We start from the raw sequence: 22,229 nt of genomic DNA, 5'->3' as shown, positions 1-22,229 counted from the left end.
TATATATAAAACGCTCCCACTCTATATAGTGAGAGAGTAGTGACACACCAGAGAGGACATGATCGCTCTAAGGAGTTTTTAAGCGAACCCGGAAGTATACAGAACTGAAACCTCTTGGTGCACCGGGGCATTTCCTCTTCGGTGTAGCACAGCGGAGTTGAGAAGAGGTTTGTTTAGCAAGCTTTATTTGCTAAACATTTATGAGTTGATTTCGAGTTTGTCCAGATGCCAAATAAAACCGTGAAACGCCCAGGAGTTGGGGTCGGGGTGCTGGTAACGGACCCATTCCATCCCGGATGTGTTCTCCTGGGAAAACGTAGGAGTGTAATGGGAAAAGGGACGTACCAGCTTCCCGGTGGTCACTTGGAGTTTGGGTAGGTAAATGGTAAACTAAACCATAAATATGACCCTGTTTACTAGTATATATATGTGACGTATGGCCTATTGTGAATGTTGCTTTATTCATATTAGTAAGCAAATTTCTTCTTGTAACAAAACACACGATTCTTTTCAAGATGTTTTCTTGTTATTATAATGTAAATTACAGTGAAATAAGTACTTTTGGATCAGTTGTTATTATGCCGAATTCTCCCGAAATGCTTAATAAATATTGATACATATTCTCAATTTGCATCGTTACAACTGCCTGTCATCTACGTGCGCGCACATACTAATTCGTAATATTTTTAAATGCAATTTGGTTTATGGTAGTGAAGCCTGGTAATACATTCGAGATTCTTTAAGATCCACTAAAGACAGGTACTTGGAAGGAAAGGTCATTTGAGAAGTGGAGGGAAAGTAATGTAACTACGTTCCTCAGTTTACAGTAGGCTACATCTATCTTTCCATGTCATGTGAAATGGTGAGAGAAAGACCTGATGTGACACTTTCACTCTGTTCCTGAAAGAGAGACGTGGGAGGAGTGTGCTCATAGAGAGGTGCTGGAGGAAGCAGGGGTGCGTTTGGTGAACGTCTGCTTTGCGTCAGTAGTGAACTCCATCAGACAGGAGGAGCAGTACCACTACGTCACCATTATCATGCAAGGGGAATTGGACAGAAAGCAGTCAGGAGAGCCAGAGAACCTGGAGCCAGAAAAGAATGAAGGTACAGTATGTTAAGTGGAGCTACTCTTAAGTTTTAAATGGGGGAAATAATCATTTCTCTCCCTCTAAGCATCTGTGGTTCTGTCCCTCCCAGGCTGGACATGGACACACTGGGACCAGTTTCCTCCTGAGGAGCAGCTGTTCTTGCCTTTGGCTGGTCTGAGACAACAAGGCTTCCATCCATTCAGAAACACAGAGACAAACACTGAAACTCAGCCCTGAAGTTGCCTGTTACACAGAGAGAAGCTTCTTTCTTTCCTCACAGGAAGTTATATGATACCTCTTCCCTTTCTTGCTTTTCAGGAGTCATGTTTTTCTGTTACACCACATGCTGTAATTGAATGTCTTTTCTATTTTTGGAATGAATGACTAAAAGACTAGTATACTGTGATTTTATTTAGATTTTAAGCATAAGAGTGTAAATAAAATGGACGACGCAAACACAGTTTAAAAGACACATGAACACAAAAAATATAATTTATTTGAATTTTTTATTCTGTATGGCAACATTATTCATGCTCTTTAGTCCCAGGTAATATTTAGTGATGAAAATAAATAGTCTAATGCACTGGACATTAGACTACCACTGTAATATGACAGATATGGAAGAACATTTCAGCTCTTTCAGACACTTTACTACAGTTTTATAATATAATAAGAAAAAACAAGCATGCATTGTTACTTATTGAACAGAAGTTTCCTTCTCCACCTCACAACAGGGTGGTGCTGGTGGTGACACCCACTGCTAACAGAAGGGTCCACAGGGTTGTGAAAGTGGCGTCCACAGCACCATTGAAAGTGTTATCGTGGGCAGAGGTGATGACGTGGAGGGCTCCTCTATAGGCCTCCTCACAGGTCGGCTGGATCTGATCCTCAGGAAGCTCAAAGCCGAAGTCCCGTTATCTGTCAGCTCAAAGGTATAGACGAAAGGGATCCCTTGCAGCCCGGCCCAGTCACTAGATGTACCAGAGTTGGCATCTGTAAAAGGAGCTTACATATTTATATTTTGTCTTATGTAAACTACTCAATAATCTAATCATTTAAACCTAATAGTCACACTTTCCCTCATACTCAAATTAAAACCAGTAAACCATTGTCTGTGATCAGCAGGCATGTGTGTACTTACACAGTATATCTGGCGAGGTTCCTACAGTGTAGTTCATCCCATGGACCTTCTTAATTTCATTTGCTGCAGCCAGACCCACCTTCATCTGAGGAAGCACACATTAGCTTCTCTCAGACACTCACTGAGAAGTGCAAATATCCAGAGCAGCCAAAGACTCATCCTGTCTGAAACAAAAGGCCAACAGTACTTTGGAGTTTTGCTGATTTTTCAGCTATCGTCATGATAACACGGTTGGAACCTCTGCGGCTCGACATGAATGAAGCTACATCTTGTTCAGAAAATGACAGTTTTGATATTAAACGTTGCAGACTTGGTTAAAGGAATTTCAAAACTGAACTTCAAAAACTGTTAAATGAACAGTGAACTGTTTAATGTATATTTTGATTTGAAACTTGAAATCAATCAGAAGGAGCATTTAGACCCTGCTAAGTTACTACAGTGTAAACATTGATGGTTAGACTCTCAGTTGCCAGATACCCTTCTAATTGCACATTAATTTGGAGGTGCACATACACAATTTATTGGCTGATATTAGCCACTGGCTGCTATTATCTTGCTAATACAGTATATTTCTTTTGGTGTCTAGAGCCCAATAATTCACTGCAGTAGAAACTGCAGTACAGAACTGCGAAAGAGGTCATTTAGTTTGTCCACCAGAGAACAATTTTATTTTTCAACGGTTAAATGTGCTATTCAGTATGGAAGAGATTTGCATCTACATTGTTTATGTTTTAAAAGTGATACATCTTTATTGCATCAAATTGATATCAGCATCCACCTTAAAAATCCAGTATTGGTCAGTCTGTCTACTCAAATTGAGTGAGAACTTTGCCAGTCTAAATAAGAAGTCCTGACAGGATCTTCTTGTATCTATTTTAGTCTCGGTGTTCATCATTCATGTCAGTTTTATTTATTTGAGATCCATAATTGAAAACTTTGTCATAAACAAGACTCTGCATCCTGCCAAGCTGAAGAACCACGGTGTAGTTTGAATGCATAATTCTCTCTGGTTGATGTTTCCAGTGGGCTGTTGCCTGCATCAGCCTCCCTCCTAACAACAGCCAGCCCTTCATTTTCCACTATCAGTGTTTCACAGCCTCCCCCGTTCTGTTCTGCCCTGGCAGCCGAGGACCGACTGCTCACGGATGCTGACTATGTAAATGATATAATCTGTTATGTGTATGATTTGTATACACTGTGTTAAGTCCTACTGCACTTTGCCATGCACCACTCTACTGTGCTGTAAATCCAGCAAACAATATTAAATCCAAAACCGTGAAACAAATTATTATTAAGGTGTTTACTGGAATGTTATTCACAGACTGTTTCATTTACTGTTGGTTTTTATCAACGACATACGCTCAGTTTCTATGGCAGTATGTGGCACATCCTTTTTACTGATCTAGAAGCATGCAGTGACAAACCTAATCAGGCTCTACAGATGCATGAGCACCGTTTATCCTGAGATGTGATATTACTGTGTTTGGTGATGTAAATACCAGCTCATCGTAGTTGGGGGCGGTGAAATTGGGGTTTCCATAGGGAATCAGGAGGAGCTGGCTGTAGGAGTGGATGGTGAAGAAACACAGGAAGTGGTCTTTGCGGGTTCCTACAAAGTAGGTTACAGCCTGGGCCTCAGGCTCAGACAAAGCGCTGCTCCCACAGAAGGTCCTTGAGCAGCAGTTAAATGATGCTCCAATTGCTGTGAAAGCAGCCAAAGATAAAAAAAAAAAACAGAATGTAATATAGTAATAACATGACTTCTTCTATAACATGGGCACGCAAGTTCACCTTTTTACATGTTAAGGGAGCATTCAGTTGCTATGTAGTACCAGACAGGAAGGGGTTAATGAAAGATGGTACCAGGTTGCATTGTGGGAATTGTATGATCCAACATGTTTGCACTAAATGTCAAGATCTCTGCTTCAATTTTGAGTGCTCTACTAAATCACTGGACTCCTCCTTTAAATGAAATAATGTAGGAGCTTTGGGAAGATCTCGTAAAAAGAGTCAGGTACATACTAATCTGTTGCTATCAAAAGAAAGGACTATATAAACAGTATAGTGTTTTAATACTATATATGACTGTAATGAACTGTCACAAGACTTACTGCTCCAGTAGGCGTCAAAGTTGTGGTTGAGATCGGTGCCATAACAGTCACAGTCTGAAGGTCCTGGTGATCTGTTCTTCCTCCTCAGTCGAGTCTGAACGGGTCAGAACGGTCAGTCGGTTAAATCAGCTGGTTCTAATCATTCTACCATTTAGTAAATAAATAAAACGGGCCCTTGACATTTCTCCACAGGTTTAAATGCTGCCTTGGATTAGTGTTTGATGTTAGTTTCCCCATTCAGCTTGTTTTGAAAATGAAATGATTTAGAGTTTGGGGCATACTGGGCATCAGAAATACATTTATTCACTGATTGAATTGTAGCTCAGTTTGTTTAAATAGACTATGATTTTCTCATATCCTGTTCATCTGTGGCTCGAGAGCTTGGAGCTAAAGCACTGAATCTTAAAAAGTAATTAGATAATATGCTGACTGACTGTGTTGTCCTTCCAGGAGTAGATGTAGCCATCCACGTTGAGCACAGGAGTAACATAGAAGTCCATGTTCTTCATCTCTTCAATTTTTGGGTCTGTTTTGTATGTTTGCAGGATCTGATTTGATGGAACAAGCAAAAACATGTGGGTCAGGTTGATATGTATGATCCAACATGTTTGCACTAAATGTCAAGATCTCTGCTTCAACGTTGGAGGACATACAGTATATATGAACTGGTGGTTAAATAAAAATCACTTTTATTTGGCCAAGTATGTTACACACACAAGGAGTTTGTTTGTGGCACAGAACCAAGGCAGCCATTTTTTAGCACCAACTCACACCGATGGCTCTAACCATCGGGGGTAACTTGGGGGTTCAGTGTCTTGCCCAAGGACACGTCGACATGTGGACTGCAGGCACCGAGATTCAAACCTCCAACCCTCTGGTTGGGAGATGACTGCTCTACCCACTGAACTGTCCCCATCATTTTTAATGACCTGTCTCTTACCTGCCTGACAAAGTACTGACAGAAGGCTGGAGAAATCCATTCCCGTGCATGTATACCACAGTCCATCCACACAGCTTTCTTTTTCCAGTCAGTATTCAGGCCAATCTGGAGGACAAATTCAAACATACACCAAACCAAAACTATCAGCACGCTCTGGTATCTTAGTTCCTAATTTATGATCTGAAATAAACAATGAAAAAATTGGATTACCTTGAGTAAGCTAATCGTCCTCTTCTCATAAGTCTGTCCATAGTTTACAATGGTCACAACATCAGAGTGATTCTCAGCAATCTGAACCATCCAGTTGGTGATCTGCAGAGCATCGTTCCACATCAGTGTTTGTGTTTGTGTGTGTGTGTGTGTGTGTGTGTAGTGATCTGTTCAGTTAACATGTGTGAACCGTGATTAGGCTTACTCACCTCTGACATTGGATGGTATTTGTAGTAGTCGTACTCCACTCTGTTGCACACAAATACATACACAGTAAATACACGAGAAGCGGTGAGCCTACCCAGGGATGTAGGACAAAAGTATGACACTGTACATATGCAGCCATATCGGGCCCCCTTCCCCCTTTTAATACACCCCGTGTCCTACCTGTAAGAATAACTGAATCAATGAGTGAAAGTGAGTGTGATCTAAATGTTCCCCTCTAACTCTTGGCTAAATTGTAAATAAGTGCATTTAAAATATTGACCAGTATACAGATAGATCTGTCAAATATTTTCTCAATTAATTGATTACTATTACTCTCCAAAGCAAGAACTGGAGAATGTTTGGCAATTTTGACATAAATAATTAACTGATTATTTAAATAGCTGCCAGTTAATCTTTTGTCAATCATGCAATCAATTAATCAGCCACTCAATACTAACTCTCTAGATTTGTTCTTGTTAGTTTGAAGTGCAGTAAAACTCATCTGTCTACTGTCACTGCTCCCGTTGCTGAGAGCAGCACCACAAAGCTCAGTCCCACAGAGTCCAGCATTGTCACGTTGTGAAAACAAGCTCCTTGGTTTTGGCTTCACCTGCTTTAAAGAAGACATCCATCAGATAATGATACACCTTTTCCTCAGTCACAGACCACTGTTTGTTGTATTAGTTCTGAGCTGGGACTCCTGATTTGTTTTTACGCTGATCACAGTCAACGAAGTGCATGATATTTATTTCCTTTCTGTGATGACATACAGTACTGCCCTGTACCGGGGCACAAACACAATAGACATTATATTGTGTAATTCATAGCTTACTTTGTTATTGAAATAAGCACAGGTTGGACTTGTATCAGCGTTCGCTGTCTTTCCTGATGATGATGATGATGGGGGTTGATACTGTCACCATCACCTGTAACACCAGGACAGACTGACTGATCCACTGTAGCAAGACATAATGTTTTATATTCAGATGATGAATGAACGGATTTCTATTCAGAGACTGTTTCTCACAGAGGCAATGGAAATGGGCTTGTGGCTCCCAGGTTGCACTTGTGGATGCTGTAACCTGTGACTGGAGAACAGAGGCAGAGTTAATACTGTAACTAGCCTACATGAAATGCTGACTGTGGGCTTCACTAAACACCACTATAATTTATATTTGGCTCAGACCTTTAAGGCGTCACTGAAACCTACAGACACTATAGCAGTTATAGTAAGGACATTTTGCTAATAACACTTAACGTATGCACTTTTATCTAAATCGAAGTTTAATTGCTATAAAGTACTTTTTACATTGTGGTATTGGTATGTTTACTGTATGAGGATCTCAGTACTTCTGGGCAGTGGTTTGGTAAAGTGATAAAGTGATCAGTCCATTCTCGCCTTAATTCTTCTGGCATTTTGCCGTTTTCCACCAACACCCGTTTTCCCCGCTAAACCTGCCTGGTGGCTCTGGCTCCGCCCAGATCACCTGCTCTCACCTGAGAGACAGCAACTTTTAACTTTTCACTCCATCCTCTCTAGGTCAGCATTATTACTTAGGTTTAGATTCACCATACCTAGTGGTGGATCGAACTGCTGTGATGTCAGTACTGATCACGGTCGAGAGGTAAGGAAGTTCATGATATCACATTTATTTTCTTTCTGTGATGTCATACAGTACTGCCCTGTACAGTGATACTTGCACATTAGACAGAATATTATGTAATTCTGTCTAACTGTTCTTTTCTTGGTTCATTGTTTCAGCAGTTATTTTGTCCAATTTCAGTCGAACTTGAAGGTTTCTCTAATTCTACAAAATGAAAACGAGCTTACACCCTTGTCTGACCATAAAACCGTCATGTTCAGCTACACAAGATAACATGGATATGAAATAATAATAATAAGTTGGAGAAGATTAGAGCAGGTAATTTAAGTGGTAGTCTAAATGAGATTCTTGTCTAGGAATGAGCAGCAATAACATGTCTTGTGCAAGCCTATCAAGTTTGTATAATACTTCGATGTACTATATCAGCACAGATTCTTTGACATTTAAAATGCATTAGAATTCAGTCTTCACAATATGTCAGAGGTTTATACAAGCTTACAGCTATCAGTGCAACAGAAATGAATCTGCAACAACAGCTGTGCTCACGTGGACTGCATGACATTATATACCCAAACTAATTTAGCTTTTTATTTTTGAACAATATTGTATCTCTGAGTGTACTGAGTGGCCTCATTCTTTAGCAAAACTTTTAACACAAAAAATATTGTACACCTATTTTTGGACCTCAAAGTCACGCATAGCACACAAAATTAAAACATCTGTATCAAAATAGGTAATGTATCTGAGAATGATGACACATGTTTATGCCTGAATTGTATTAATTGTTACATTTTAAATTCCATACTTATTTATATTAAAATAGTATGACAATTTACTTTAAATGTGAAACCAAAGTTGCTGCCAGTGACTCTAGCAAGGTCTGATTTCAGTGTAGACAGAACTGGTTATTTGTAGAGTTCTTACATGGAACATTTGACCAGCAGAGGTCAGAGCAGTGCTTATTTTTACATAAGAACTGTAGCATATGATAATCAAAGACAAATATGGGCAGAAGCTGAGTGCATTTATACATCTGTACACCTACAGTGAGAGTTTTGTTCCAAAATAGTTGTTAAATCATCATCTCAGGTTCAAAAGTGAACAGTCTCTTGATAAAAATAGGATGCAGTAGGTGCATGTGGGTGTTTTTATATTGTCAGCTAAAATGTATGCATCCTTGGCGAGTGCTTGCTGCCATCCACACTGTGCTTTTTAATCCAAGCTTTAGCCCACTGAGATTAATTATTTTATAAATACATTCTTTGATATTGTCTACTCCCTCTGTCTCAGCCTGGCTGCTGCGTTGTTACACCCTGTTTGTAAAATACTTGCATATTAACTACACCACAGCAACTCGAGACTTTGCTCCCATTCCGTTGCTGACATGTGCATCATGTTTATTTATGAGGTGCTCATAAGATATAGAGACAAGACTTTTCTCATCTTCAGTGCTGTGTGCACTAATCTAGGATGTGTGTGTTCCACGCGAGGAATCAAAGCACACATCACAGGTTACTGTTTCTTCATAATGATGGATGCAAGCACTAATGCTTTTGGATGAGAGAGGCAGGCCGCCCCATTGCACTCAGACACAAGCTTACAACATTTCAAAAACTCTCTTTATGTGTGCACACATAATTTTACATTAGCCCCACTGGTTGTATCTTAAAGAGTGGTTTGGTGAACATGCACAGCTGAGATAAGAAATTATTCTGAAGGATTAGACTCAGATATTTTTGTACTCAAACATTTGGTGTTCTTTCAAGTCTGGGATTCATTTGGAGACAGAAAGTCTGCCAAACATTGCATCACCTGACAGTTTTTGGCTAACATTTTATGATCACTTATAACTATTAGTTGAGGCACCGAACACTTTGTTTTATGACATGTGGTTAACTACCTTGGCGTGTGCATGGGGTGAGGAAAAGTTGTGTCAACGTCTGGACAGATTGCAAACTCTGAAGAGATTGTCAGGATTTTAGTGGATATTCCTGAGGGGTCTTAGGGTTCTTTTTGTATCAGTGACTTTTAAGATGTGACATATCTGCTGGTGCTATATTTATGCATGTGAGTATGTGTTTGTCATTAAATCATCAACCTCATTGGCTCATTACTCTGGAAATGTGTCCCATGTTACTATTTTTAAATGTCTGTCTCTGAGAAAACAGTGGCTCTTTAAAAAACACCCTGACCTTTGGACAAGCTAATTTCCCCTGGCTTACAGTCTGTATGCTAAGCTAAACTAGTCAACCTGTTTTCAGGATCTAGCTTTATACTTAAAGGAAAAGTTTGACATTTTGCACAATACACTTTTTTGCCAAGAGCCAGATGAGAAGGTCGACATCATTTTCGAATCTATCTAAAGCTAGAGCCACGAGCTGGTTAGCGTCACCTCGTATGGAGATTGGAAGCAGGGACAAAAGGCTAGCTAAAATTCAAAAACATATATTTTAAAAGCTATAAAACAACACATTTCAATTTGTGAGCTTTAGAGGTACTTGTAGGTCAATATTTTTGGACCTTTATGATACCATTATAATACAACATATTTGTCTACAAAATATCTGACTGCACCCCAAAACTCACAAATGAACAGTAAGCCTATATATTGTTTGTTTAAACTAAAATTAGTGAGCTTTAGAGCTGTTGTTATATGTTGAACTTTGAACTGGTTGCACCTGCTTCCAGTCTTTATGCTAGACTGTGCTAACTGTATCTTGGCTCATTGTAGCTTCATATTTACTAGGCAAATATTAGAATGATAACAAAAAGTATAATAAATACTTAAGGCACTCTTAGGTGGAGCAAGGTGTATATTTAAAAGCCTCTATTTAATCAGGCATGTCAGTAAAAATGCCGACTGCTTTGTTAGAGTGGTATCGTAAAGTTTTAAGGGTGAATGCTTATGAAGTTTGACTAGTTGGTTTTATTTCATTGGACTCCTGTTGGTAGATGGATTCGTAATATTGGAGGGATTATGTTCTCCCTAAAGCAAATCAGTAGCTTTTGTGTTTCATGTGAACTGTCTTTGCTGGAGTGGATTTTTCACACCAGGAATTGCAGTTGTACTAAATTAAAATGCCAAAAGTGTGCCTCTACTAGAGCAGGATGTTCTGACACCCTGAAGTATCAGAGAGCGAATAGTTCCTCATCTCTTCAGGCATGCCGGTCGTGACCTGTATAAAAACCTTGATACAATGAAAATTGACACAATGCAGCTTTTAAAGTAGGAATCAAAAGGGAGATGTTTGGAATAGCTTTAATAAGCAGTTATTTTTGAAAGATGTAGAAGAAACACCAGCACATGTTAAGCAAGCTGGAGCATCATACAAACACACACACACCTCCCACACACAAGAGCAGAAATAACAGTACTTCAGCATTTAAACTAACAAATCAAAAACACAAATGGTGAAGCCCTCCACCTCCGCAGCCCCCAGATATTTTTGAAAGCATCAGTTTTCTTTCTCAAGCGGTCACATATGAACCAAACCCTGAGGCACTCTGAGATTGTTCTCCATAAACAAAGCCATCCGCTGCACATCAGGTGTCCCAGGACGTCTCATTTCACTCCTGCAGGTCAGTCAAATAGCCAAATGGAAAATTTAACTAGAGGCTGTGGTACATCTTCAACTTCTTTTTCATTTTCACTCTCCAGCTTAAGACAAATAATATGAAACAGTCAGTGTAAACAACATAGTGGCATTCACATCAAAAGCACAGGATGTGCAAAGCCTATTTCTGTGCCAAAAAACTCAATTTGTAACCATGGCATCATCTTGTGTAATTCACCAGACAATTTAGGAAAAGGTAGCTGGTGCTCTCCTCTAAACCTTGCAGAACTGTGGTTCTTTGTCCCAATGATGACTCTTCCCCTGACATCCTGAAATATCTCACAGGAGAGAAATCAACAACATTCATTCCTTAAGAAAAAGAGATTGTTGTGGTATTGATCTGCCAAATGGTAGGGTGCACTAAAACAATTTGATGACATAACAAAGCTTATTAATCATCTCATAATCCCTTAGATTTGACAGACAAAATTGTATAGATAGCCTAAAGTTTTAGTTTTATAAAAATAAGTTTCACCTTGATGACCAGACAGCTTAAAAAATTAAAAAGCACAATACACAATGGTGCCTAGTATTAGCAGTCTAATAATGTCACATAGATTTAATATACTGTTCTGCTTTTTATAGAGTAGGCCCACTGTTGCTTTTGATAGGCTACTGTAAATTTATTTACTGACAAAACGTCTTTATGTTTCCTTAAGTATGAGTTTGAATGCAGGACTTGTGGAATGCTATTTAACTTTGTGTTATTGGGTTTTTGACCACTAGTGGGCAGCAGAAAGACGGAAGAACTAAATACGTGACGTAAAGTTGATGTAGAGAACTTGTTAGCAGGTGGGATAGTTGGCTATTTGCAAACTCAACATTAGTAGCTGGCCACTATTATTATTAGTATTAGCTGTCCTTCTAGCCGTTTTGGTCTCCACCAACTCCCGAGAGAAATATTTGTCACTTTAGCATCTAAATACTCCACTGTGTTCACCAGCTAGCTAGCTAGTTGCTAACTTTGCAGATAGGTGCTAAGCAAGTGGCGTACACATTTTTGCCTGCTTTATTCCTTTTAAATAACCTGTCTGCTGGCCATTTTTTGGTCTGCATTAGCGAAAAAACGAATTAACCAGAAGAATAAACGTAGGCTTTAGCTTAAATACGCTCTGCAGAGGGGAGGGGAGCTACACCTGCTAGCAACACTTCTTTTACCACTTCCAGTAAAACATGCCAACATATTTAATTCCCGCTGTCAAGTAGAGAATTAAAATTTGAACTGATTCTCTTAATTTGCCGCTGTAGAGCCGGAACCAATTGGTGTATTTCTTTGGCTAAATTGTACTGACACTTATGAATTGACTGTAGAGGGAGAGAAAGGGGGTGTATGTGTGTGAGAGAGTGAGGGAGAGCTCCTCAGTTGCCTTAGCAGCGCAGCTTCATTCCTCCACAGTCGCCTTCAGTCTGTTGCCCTCGCGACTTCACGTTAATTAACGTCACACACTCCGATTATCCTTCCATTTTCCTCACTTTTAGATTTTACAACCAGTAAAATCAAGTTTGGGCTTTGTCCAAGTTTTATAAAGCCTCTATTTTGGCTGTTATGAAGAAAACAGCGACGGAGACAAGTTGATTCCAGCGCGGCTCCAGAATTAACCAGCTCATGCAGGTGTAGTAATAGTGACAATAATCGTCCTTGTTGCCACAGAGGATGGCTATGCAAACGGTGAATGGGAGTGTGGTGGATGCGCCGGTGGGATGTGTGGAGCGGGGGAACCTCAGCATCGAAGTTACCGACTACAACATCAGCTGCACCAACGGCTCCGCCGTCCCCAGACCAGCCTACAGAGTCAAGGGTAAGATCTTCTCTTCTTCTGTTCCTTTCATCAAGCTGTCTCTCATGAATCATCCAAACTGATGTGATGCATCAGCTGGTCCTGTCGTTTCCACAGGGTAAAAGGTAACATCTGGCCCCACACAGATGCCTCAAAAACAAACTAGTGTTTGTTTATGAGGCCCCTTATTTTTTTTTGTTTTTGTTTTTTTGTTAAATAGATAATCCAAACTGTCTGTTCTTTTTAAATAGCATGTCTGTTGGCACTGGAAAAATAATTCAAACGAATTTTTATTCTTCTTTTAATAAAACCAAGTTTTATATCTGACTGAATATTAGTAGAAAAGATGGAGTTAGCTTTTTTGCAGCTTGGTGCTGCTTCTAGTTACAAACTACCATCTATACCTGATTAAATGCTTAAAAATGTAGTTAGTAGAGCCGTTGTAGTTTGCACTTTTACCTTTGAACCATCACTTATTTTCCCTGTCTAATGTCTGTGTTTTATCAGAAAATGGTTTGCATTTAGGGCTTTGTTTAAATCAATGTACTTGATGTCTTACTGTATGTAATCAATTACCAAAGAGCTCAATTTACTGCTGGTTCACTCTAGGTTAATCATGCTACGATCAGAATGAGCAGCAGTGCTTGGGTGTGTAGTTTAATTGAGAATGATTATTTTTCTTGCTCATAATTCTCAAAATGTTGAGGATATTAAACCCCACACCAGCAGTGATAAGGTTGATGAGCTTAGTCTTCTATCAGGACACCAGTGGGCTGATTAGGTAATAATGGTTGAGCATGGGTGTGGGTTCCTTTTCAATTTTATTCCCCCTGGCTTCTGCGAGAGTATTGAGAAATTTTCAAATCTTTCCCCCTCTAAATAATTCACAGCTTTTCCTCATTCTGTGCTGCTTTGCTCTTATTGACCCTATAAGGGAGGCTGGTGTGAAAATCAGCAGCAGTATAGCTTCAGATACCTGGAGAACAATCAAACACTGTGGGGTGTGTTCAGAGTTTGACTTAGAGATTCCGTCTCACAACAGTCTTCCTTTATTTATCTTTATCATTTGCAGACCTATTCCTTTTCTACTTTCATACTTATTTTGACTCAGAAAAAAGGTTTATTGTATTGCTATGATTGAAACAGGTGCTTAAATCAACTGTTTTTTTTTCCATTTTAGCTTGGAAATTACTTAAATGCACAGAGTGCATCTTAGTAAGGCCAGGTTAGCTAACACTTACCCAGGCACAGAGGCTTTCTGGTCCCGGCTGACTTAACTCATGCATTCTGGTCTTGTCCTCTGCTTCAGAGCTTCTGGGTAACCAATTTAAAAATCCTTAAGACAGAGAAGATTAAATACACAATCGGAGGATCGGTCAATATGTTCTTCTGAAATGGGAACCTTTTTTAAAATTAGTTTTCAAAGGCTACAGGGAATAGTGAGGTTTATAGCTTTATATATCATCTAGTTACACAGACAGCTGATCAGCTTTCAGACAATTACTGTGTGCTGTAGGCTTCCCTGTTACACCGCTGGCACCCCTGCATGAATTGTTTAGTTACTACAGAGCTTTGCAAATTGTGAGGCACAGAACAGACTTGAGGTGAAGATACTACCTGATGTTTTAAGGGAAAGATTTTAATGCTCAAAATATATTATCAAGTGTGATCTGTATTAACATGTTAATACTGGAGGCACACTGTTTAGTTTTATCTCTTGTCTCCAGTATAGCGGCTGTAAAACTCTTATAGTCCAAAAATTAAACAAACAGCATCATATTAATCATTCTGGATTCCTGAGAGCAGACAGGGTCTTGCTTATGTGGAACAAGTGTAGCCCAGACAGACTCCATTTCCCGCCGATTCAATGTGGCACTTTGCTGAGCTCACCCTGTCCTTTTCGCTGCATGTGAGATAAGCTATCATGGAGTGGATCTCATAAGCAATTAATAGGCACTGTTTCCCAGAGCTTTGAGTTAAAATGACAACAAGAAGAAGAAGAAATATACAGGGAGACCACAGAGAAGCCATGCACGGCATGCTCAGTAACTTAACTCCTACAGGTAGGTCTTGTAGAAGAGATTAGCGTATGTTCCCTTTGGGTACATACACAGTGATGTAGCCTGTCATAACATGATCCAGGTAATCACATGAAATAACTGGAAACATTTGAAGTAACCTGATGAGACAGAACAAATAGTACAGACACACTCAGACACTGAGTGTACAAAGTATTTGGAGCATCCTCCTTCCTGATAATGAGCTGTTGCCTCTTGTGAACAGTCCAATCCACAGAAGGTTAAATGTCCTTTGTTTTTTTTATAGGTTTAAAATGGAAGATTAGAGCTTTTATATGTGTACCTCATCAGCTCACTCTATTACAACAGTACTTAAATCAGATTATGACGGTATAGAGTATGATACCATCTTTATAAATCCACTCAGATATGTGCAGCACTCCTTCAACCATGCAATAGCTGTATTGATTTGTAAAGCCCTCTGTCTGCACACCCGTTTAATTAACTCACTAAAATGGAGGAATAGAGGAAGGCAGAGCTGCAGGTTTATGAGGTTATTTGGTGTCAGACAAATTTTACTGGTGGTTATATGACTCACCAGTGTAAATGACTTTATAGGGCTGTGCAACCATAGAACATGATGAGGAAGTTTAATGATTTTTAATCGAATTCTGCTCTGTGAACTCTGAACCCTGCACTTTAAGGTCTCTATGGTCCTGGGAAAGTCCAATTAGTAGTTTTACTGCATCGTGTCCCATTTGGACCGACTGTTGGCTTTGTTTACGTAGTGATTTATGGAGGAGTCAAGTGGCAAACATCATGGCTGAATGTCTAATTGGATGTGGAAATCCCTTGAGATGCAGCTCTTCTAATAGGTACCAGATGCTGGTATCAATGAGACCACACCGAATCAAGTGAAGAAACTCTCATTTAATCATTTTCAACAAGTTGGGAGTCACTGTAGTTAATTTCATTACCTTTAATGATTTTCATAGTGGCAAGTTTGAAAATAACTGCTTGTCAAGGCGTGAAGAGGTTTGCATGGGGGTGCTTTTTTGTCTTCAGTGACAGGCGTCTTGACCTATTAGAGTCAGGAAGATGGATGTCTCAGGTTCACTAAGGTAGCAAGAAGGCAAACATTATCCATATAACACTTTGCTTTACAAGAAAAAGAAAAGCTTTAGACTTGTCTACAAGCACAGTGCTTCAGTATAACTCCTCAGCTAAAGGACTCAGTTATTCTTAATGCAAGGTATCATGCAGCTGTTAATGATGGATATTCAGGCATCCTGAAGCACCCTAACATTGTAACTGGTATGCACACTTGTTGGGAACATCGGCTCTGTGGGAATATATTTTACAGTCTCGGCTCTGTGGGAATATGATTTACAATTTGCTGTCAGCCTTCCCGTCGTGCTTGCCCAGACAGCAGAGTGAACAGGGATTTACTGAACATCTCACCTTCAGGAGACACTGCAGTACACTAATTCTCATAGTGTGTGCTAAATGCTTTACTTTAAATAGACATGAACTCACACCTAATCTGCTATTCCCCCATAAAGCTTATTATCCAACACTACCCATTGTCTTCTCAAATTTGCTGTTTCCTGTCTGTGGTTGGTGCTGATTTGCTGTCTCTCATTTGGTTTTTTCACATTTTCAAGATAAAATATTCACTTTTGTGTTCTAAAATACAGTATGTTGAATGAGAGAGAAGGAATTAATGGAATCAAAATGCACATAGCTGACAAGGCCTCATGGGTAATTGAATATGTGCTGAGCATATTAATGCACTACAAACAAGCTCTTTACAACTTCCAAAAATTTCAGAGTAACGTAGGATCAATATTGCAGTCTCATGAGGCGGCATGGTGCACAGGCTAATTGAGTTGAAATGTGCTGACTCTAACAGTAACTCAACCCTTTGCAGTGATGAAGTGCAATACGGTGGTGGGCTTCTGCACATTGAGTACTATCCTAGATCGCTGTCAACAGATTCATTTGCCATGACCTTTTAAGGCCCAGTAATGCAGCATGGTGCTGTATGAGGTAAAGGGCTAAGAGGAAGGCCATTAGGTTACGTTTGAAAGGCCACCTATTCAGTTTTATACTTTCAGACAAGTCTAGAAGAGATCCACATACTTAAGACGGTGTGCAATCAGTCTTAGTATTCAGTGGTAGTGCCTTTACTCTGTGATTGATCTGAACATGAAGAAGAAGTCAAAAGCACTCAGTCCTGATCTCTGTCTTGTGATTGAAACTTTCAGGAAATGAGCCATGTCGTCAGCATCTGCTTAGGTGTGGCAGCAGTGAAAGAATAATGACAGACAGCTCTTAAGCACTCTGCGATGTAAGATACTAATGTAGTGGCAGTGTGGACACAAAGCAACCTAAGGAAACATTAGCAAGCGTGTCTATAGGGGTTTGTTCACAGTTTGGAGTATTTAGTTGGGAGTGAATTGACTTCAAAACACAACCATTAATGGTTATGAGGAAATGAATGTTTAATAATAAGCAAATCCATGTGGTTGTAAAGCTTATCAGACTTGATCCGAGCTAGTTTTCTTCATGTGTGGGTTCATAGATGAACACCATAAAAGGATAAATTACAGCAGTTCATTATTCCTAGCTAGAGTTACAGAGACTGGAATCTGATTTGTTTTAATATACCTTCCTGCCAAAGTCTTCAGGTCAGGTGGGGGTGACATGGACATTGATCAAATGTGGCTGCTAAGAGAACTACATCCAAAAGTGGAGCAAAGTTAGTTTATTGTAAATTTTATTACCTTTTCTCCACTGTCACTGAGAGAAAATATTGTCCATGATATGGGAAGATGTGAGCCCATAGAAAGTAAATAAATAAATAAATAAATGTGTTTATCACTTGATGACATTTAAAAGTTAAAGACATTTCTCCCTCATATTTCTGACTTTGTAAGAGACTCTAGGTAATAAGAATGTAAATTAAACTTTAGGATGTTTTTCAGTATGGTGGAAAGTCTAATGATACTAGACTGATTTCTGTATTATTATTACTGCTACCAAATAAAGTTAAGTGTCAAAAGTGATAATGTGATTATATGTTAGTACAGTATAGCATTATGTTAGTGTTACTTTTATTCCTATAGGTTAAAGTTGCCCTGTGGACTTTTCTTTTTAACAAAGTTATGTTTCCATTCAGTGTTACTCACCCAAATGCCTTTTATGTATTCTTGAGACCTAATAGACATGTTAAATAGATTTTCTTCCTTATTAAATCCTGGCACGTTGCTGCAGTTCTTGGTGCATTCTCACCACCAACTGTCAATCAGTAAAATAGCATTAAACTGGCAACTAAAATGTGCTGTATGTCATGTGCATGTGCATCCCTGTGTGTTTGTAACATCACTTTATAGTGTTACCAATTTGTCAAAAACTCTGCAGGGTGCCCTTAAAGGTAAACAAATAAAGTTTGGCTTACATCAGTGTTAATTGTCAAAATACATTGTATGTAACAAGCACTTTCTTTCTCATAAATCATATGTAAAGCTGCTGTATAAATATTTTAGCTAGCAGTGCCTGCTAGCAGTTGTCTCCATTGTATTTATTGATGCATTGTTTTTTGGCGTGCTGCTGCAACTAGCTGTCAGTGAAATAGTTTGTAGAATGTTGTATTATTGGGTGTTTGTTTAATGAGTGTTGGTAGGATTAGGCTAGTAATTGATTTAGATTAAATTAATGGCTTAAAAGCACAATAGGGTAATTTGGCCATCAAGCAAAAATGCGAAGCATTCAGTGAAAGTTCAGTCATGACCTTGGAATAGAATTCTGAGAAAAATATTTTAACTCAAAGTTCCCTTACTATCTTTTCGAGAGCTTTCAGTAGCATCTCACAGCCTGAACAATATGACCAAAGATTACCTTTAAAAAGAGATGGGGATTATAAGGGGTTACAGTCTGTCCCCTGTCCCCATATACAGCCACCTGTTATGAAAACAGATGACAGCTGAGAAAACATCATCTGCTAAGGGATTCTGTGAGATGCTATTGGAAATTCTGGATAACACCTGTGGAGTTTGAATTAGGGATATGTGGATATCTTGAACATGATTGAATATGGACAACTTGTTGGAAAAACAAAGCACCGTCATTGGGCTGTGGGAGTTTAAGATAAAAAAAGAGAAAGATTTTCTGGTAGTTCATTGACTAATCAGGTCATTTGGAGTTTACATCGCTCAGGACTAATTTCCTGACTCTGCAGCTTCATGGGTTACTTCTCCCTTGTAATTAGGAGTAACATCAGATTGAGATCAGCAGACGGTGATTTTTAAACAGTTTGGGACATTTCATCATCTCAGGGGGGCTTGATATGAAATATAGCCCCATCGCAACAATGGGATCGAAGGGATACTTCAGAACTGCTGCTCTTTTTCTGCAATCCTATCACCTGTAAGATTATCACTTCTCATTAATAATGGTTTATGTGACAATTTTAATAAGATGCAGCTCCATAAAAAATACTCCTCGTACTCCACAACCCACAGTAAATGAGAAAACAAATAGCGTGCAGTGTCTCTGAAGTACTAATGCTCTCCTAAAGATAACACAATGTGAAGTGATGTGATGAAACTTTAATAATCCTTGTGGGAAAACATAATTACACCAGCCCATTGGATACACACAGTAAAAATAGAGCAAACAGATGTTAAATAAATATACATAACCTTAATGTAAGCCGAAGTGTTGATCTTTCAGTTCCGGGTCATGGCTAAAATGTTCCAAGTCACAAGTCACCAGCTCCTGCTGTATATACGAGCCTCTCTGTGGTGAGCGGCTGACTTTTATCTGAGATGTATTTATAAGCCGGTGGATTTGAACATAGCTGTTGCGCTTGAGGGAGTCAGACAAACCAAAGTGAATTGTCCAGGGGAGCCAACATAACGCCAGTGGTCAGTGAATACATAATTCCATTTTCATCTTGGCTGGATCAAACACGATCTAACACAATAGAAACTGCTGAACTAGTGGGAGCTCCCTGCTGGGTGATTGTGTAGGAAGTCTCACTAGTTAGTGCTGATAATGCATATCTCACATATCTGTGTTGTGTAAATCGCCTCTTGCTGTGTGGTCAGTGGATCTTTCCGTGACTTAAGACAGGGTCGATGTTGCTTTCATTAAATTAAGTGTGTCATCAGTCTTCAGCTGATGAAATTGCTGCTAAAGTTATTAGAGGGTTTTCTTATCAAAAGAAAGGTTTATATTTGCAGTAGAGGGCAACTGGGTCGCTCAGGGGGCAAAGGTGATTAACAAGGCAAACCTCTTCTACACCACAGTCTTCAACAACAAGATGCCATGAAACCAATAAAGGTTAAGAAATTCAAACATTGGACAGTAAACGATGAAGTTAAAACCGCAGCAACAAAATCAGAATTTTCAATTTACTACACAAATCATGCAGAGCAGTGGGAAGCAACAAAATATTGATGCAATAATATGATAACTTCCACTATTCAGTAGCTTTTTAAAGCAGTATAAAGCAACAGACCATTTTCTTGTGAGTAGTATTTCTCCTGTTGAGATGACAAAATGATAAATACATTTTAGATTAAAGGATTATGAGTGTGAAATAATATTTTTATGTTGTGATCTCACAAAAACAAAACATATTAATCATTAGCTCTAACTATAAATCATCTCAGTATCTCAGTTGCGCTAACTGACACTGGAGAGTAGAAAACAGGTATTTATTTGTATGAATCTAATGCTGCACGCTGCTGTGTGGGTGGACAAAATTTTGAAAACAAAAATAGATATTGTGTCAGTACATCATTAACACAGCATTTCTTTGGTTTGCCTTTGGTTATACCCCACATATGAGCCCTGGAGGGCCCAGTGCTCATATAATACTGTTTGTGTCCTGGTTCCACTCCTCATGTCTGCTGTGTGTGTGGCCTTAAGGTGATGTGCAGTGCACTGTCTGCACACCTTTGGACGTCTCCCATGTAACTTGTCTTTGATCGGAGGACTCAGTCAGTGCAGCACATGGCCAGTCCTGACCTTGTCCTGTCAGATACTCTCATTCTCAGAGACTGGCTGTGACAGGCCAGTGTGAGCGGAGGGAGCATCCCAAAAACCCTCTGGCTCAGTTATTCTTATCTCACTGATGTTCAGCTGTGTGGTAGCAATGAAAGAAAGAAACACTCTTATTTTACACTCAATGTAAAGCCCTGGTTCTCTGTTATAATAAATGGTTATAACATTAATAGTGGCATTGTTTATTAAATAAATCAACACAAATAAATAATTAAGTATTCTAATATAAAATAAATATCTGCTTTAACGTGTAAAAAAAAAACCCACCCTTCCTACATAAGGGCAACCCCTCCGCCTGATTGAAAGAGACACAGTCATTTTGCGTCTTTGTAGCATTTTTTTGTTGCGTTTTGTATCTCTTTGTTGTCCTTTTGCATCTCATCTCTTTGGCGACTTTAATTAGCTTTCTAACAGCAAATGTTAACAGTCAGATGTTTTTTAAATTTCTCTGTTGTGGTTTTTTTGTAGTTATTTTGTGTGGCTTTTTGGATATTTTGCATCTGTGTGTACACTGCTTTGTAGTCATCATTAGTTGTGCTTTGTGACCCTTTCTCTTCGTCACTTTGTGCAGGGGCTCTGGTCTAGGGTCCCAAACCCGTGTTCGCAAAGCCTGTACAGTAATCCACCCGAGATACTAATAAGCCAACTACCCACCACCTTCTGACTCTGGTATGGAGAATCCAAAGGGGCACATGCCTCCTCTGACCACCATCTGGCCCCACTCCTGTTTGTGTGATTTGTATTTCAACTATTTAATGAGTTTTTGAATGGAATGACAACAAAATAAATGAAAAACACTGACGCTAATTGAGTAAAAGGTGTTGATGATACACAAAATAAGAGAAGCGTGTCATCTGATCTTGTTTACCCAGGTTACCTGACATTCTTTTCAGCACTGATGTTCTTTTTTTCTTCTCTCCTTTAAAATTATTTGTTCAATTATCATTTGGCTCACAGGATGAGCAAGATAAATATTGACACTATGCAAAGTTATTCTGTCTTGTGATGCTTGGGTGTTCTGCTGTTTTACTTGCCAGGAGAACAACCTGATACAGTTTGCTCACTTCACGTATTGATGTTAGTTTTCTTTGACATTTTTCTTCTTCAGCTTTTGTCTTATTGTTTCATATGTCATTTAATACGCAAGTTATTCAAATGATTACAACAAATACCTACACCTGAATACAGTAGACACATATAATTATTTTTCAAAATTAGAAGACAAACAACATCCATTCAGTGTGTCCCATTAATCCATTGTTGTGTACTTGGTAATTCACTTGTGCAAATGTGCTTCCTTCCTATAATTGATCAGCTGTGTTATATACAAAAACAGATATTATAAATGATGTCCTGTCTCTGTCTCTGTCAGACATAGATTCTCTACGAATCCTGCTCTACATACTCATCTTCTTGCTCAGCGTCTTTGGCAACCTGCTGATCATC

At 39.1% G+C, this 22,229-nt stretch overlaps 3 protein-coding genes across 3 annotated transcripts in view; 2 read left to right on the top strand and 1 right to left on the bottom strand.

Annotated features, from left to right (window-relative positions):
- Positions 1–75: 75 nt before the first annotated feature.
- Positions 76–1,577, top strand: LOC109955604 (nucleotide triphosphate diphosphatase NUDT15-like). Its single transcript, XM_020591908.1, has 3 exons — positions 76–374; positions 908–1,104; positions 1,198–1,577. Exons 1-3 carry the CDS (start codon positions 226–228, stop codon positions 1,323–1,325), a joined length of 474 nt encoding a protein of 157 aa, XP_020447564.1. The 5' UTR covers positions 76–225; the 3' UTR covers positions 1,326–1,577.
- Positions 1,578–3,556: 1,979 nt separating this feature from the next.
- LOC109955715 (carboxypeptidase O-like) lies at positions 3,557–6,304 on the bottom strand. Its single transcript, XM_020592127.1, has 8 exons — positions 6,156–6,304; positions 5,700–5,739; positions 5,491–5,592; positions 5,281–5,385; positions 4,775–4,888; positions 4,341–4,434; positions 3,729–3,931; positions 3,557–3,631 (listed from the first exon to the last, which is right to left on the bottom strand). Exons 1-8 carry the CDS (start codon positions 6,197–6,199, stop codon positions 3,557–3,559), a joined length of 777 nt encoding a protein of 258 aa, XP_020447783.1. The 5' UTR covers positions 6,200–6,304.
- A 5,189-nt stretch (positions 6,305–11,493) lies between these two features.
- LOC109955742 (cholecystokinin receptor-like) overlaps positions 11,494–22,229 on the top strand; it is a 38,113-nt gene continuing 27,377 nt past the window's right edge. Inside the window, exons 1-3 of the mRNA XM_020592161.1 lie at positions 11,494–11,707; positions 12,567–12,714; positions 22,156–22,229. The exon at positions 22,156–22,229 is cut by the window's right edge and continues 160 nt beyond it. Coding sequence (XP_020447817.1) covers positions 12,570–12,714; positions 22,156–22,229 — 219 coding nt within the window. The 5' untranslated portion in view covers positions 11,494–11,707; positions 12,567–12,569. The remainder of the gene's footprint in view (positions 11,708–12,566; positions 12,715–22,155) is intronic.

Source organism: Monopterus albus, unplaced genomic scaffold (assembly GCF_001952655.1).
Source record: "Monopterus albus unplaced genomic scaffold, M_albus_1.0 scaffold16.1, whole genome shotgun sequence".
Classification (NCBI taxonomy): Eukaryota; Metazoa; Chordata; class Actinopteri; order Synbranchiformes; family Synbranchidae; genus Monopterus; species Monopterus albus.
This window is presented reverse-complemented; position numbering and strand designations above follow the sequence as displayed.

Excerpts from the sequence above, each read along its gene's own strand:
- LOC109955604 (XM_020591908.1), top strand. The coding sequence starts at position 226 with ATGCCAAATAAAACCGTGAAACGCCCAGGAGTTGGGGTCGGGGTGCTG. Across the intron at positions 375-907 it reads GGTGGTCACTTGGAGTTTGG|AGAGACGTGGGAGGAGTGTG; the intron begins GTAGGTAAATGG and ends TGTTCCTGAAAG. Across the intron at positions 1,105-1,197 it reads GGAGCCAGAAAAGAATGAAG|GCTGGACATGGACACACTGG; the intron begins GTACAGTATGTT and ends TGTCCCTCCCAG.
- LOC109955715 (XM_020592127.1), bottom strand. The coding sequence starts at position 6,199 with ATGAGTTTTACTGCACTTCAAACTAACAAGAACAAATCTAGAGA. Across the intron at positions 4,889-5,280 it reads GTCAGTACTTTGTCAGGCAG|ATCCTGCAAACATACAAAAC; the intron begins GTAAGAGACAGG and ends CCATCAAATCAG. Across the intron at positions 4,435-4,774 it reads ACTCCTGGAAGGACAACACA|ACTCGACTGAGGAGGAAGAA; the intron begins GTCAGTCAGCAT and ends TGACCCGTTCAG.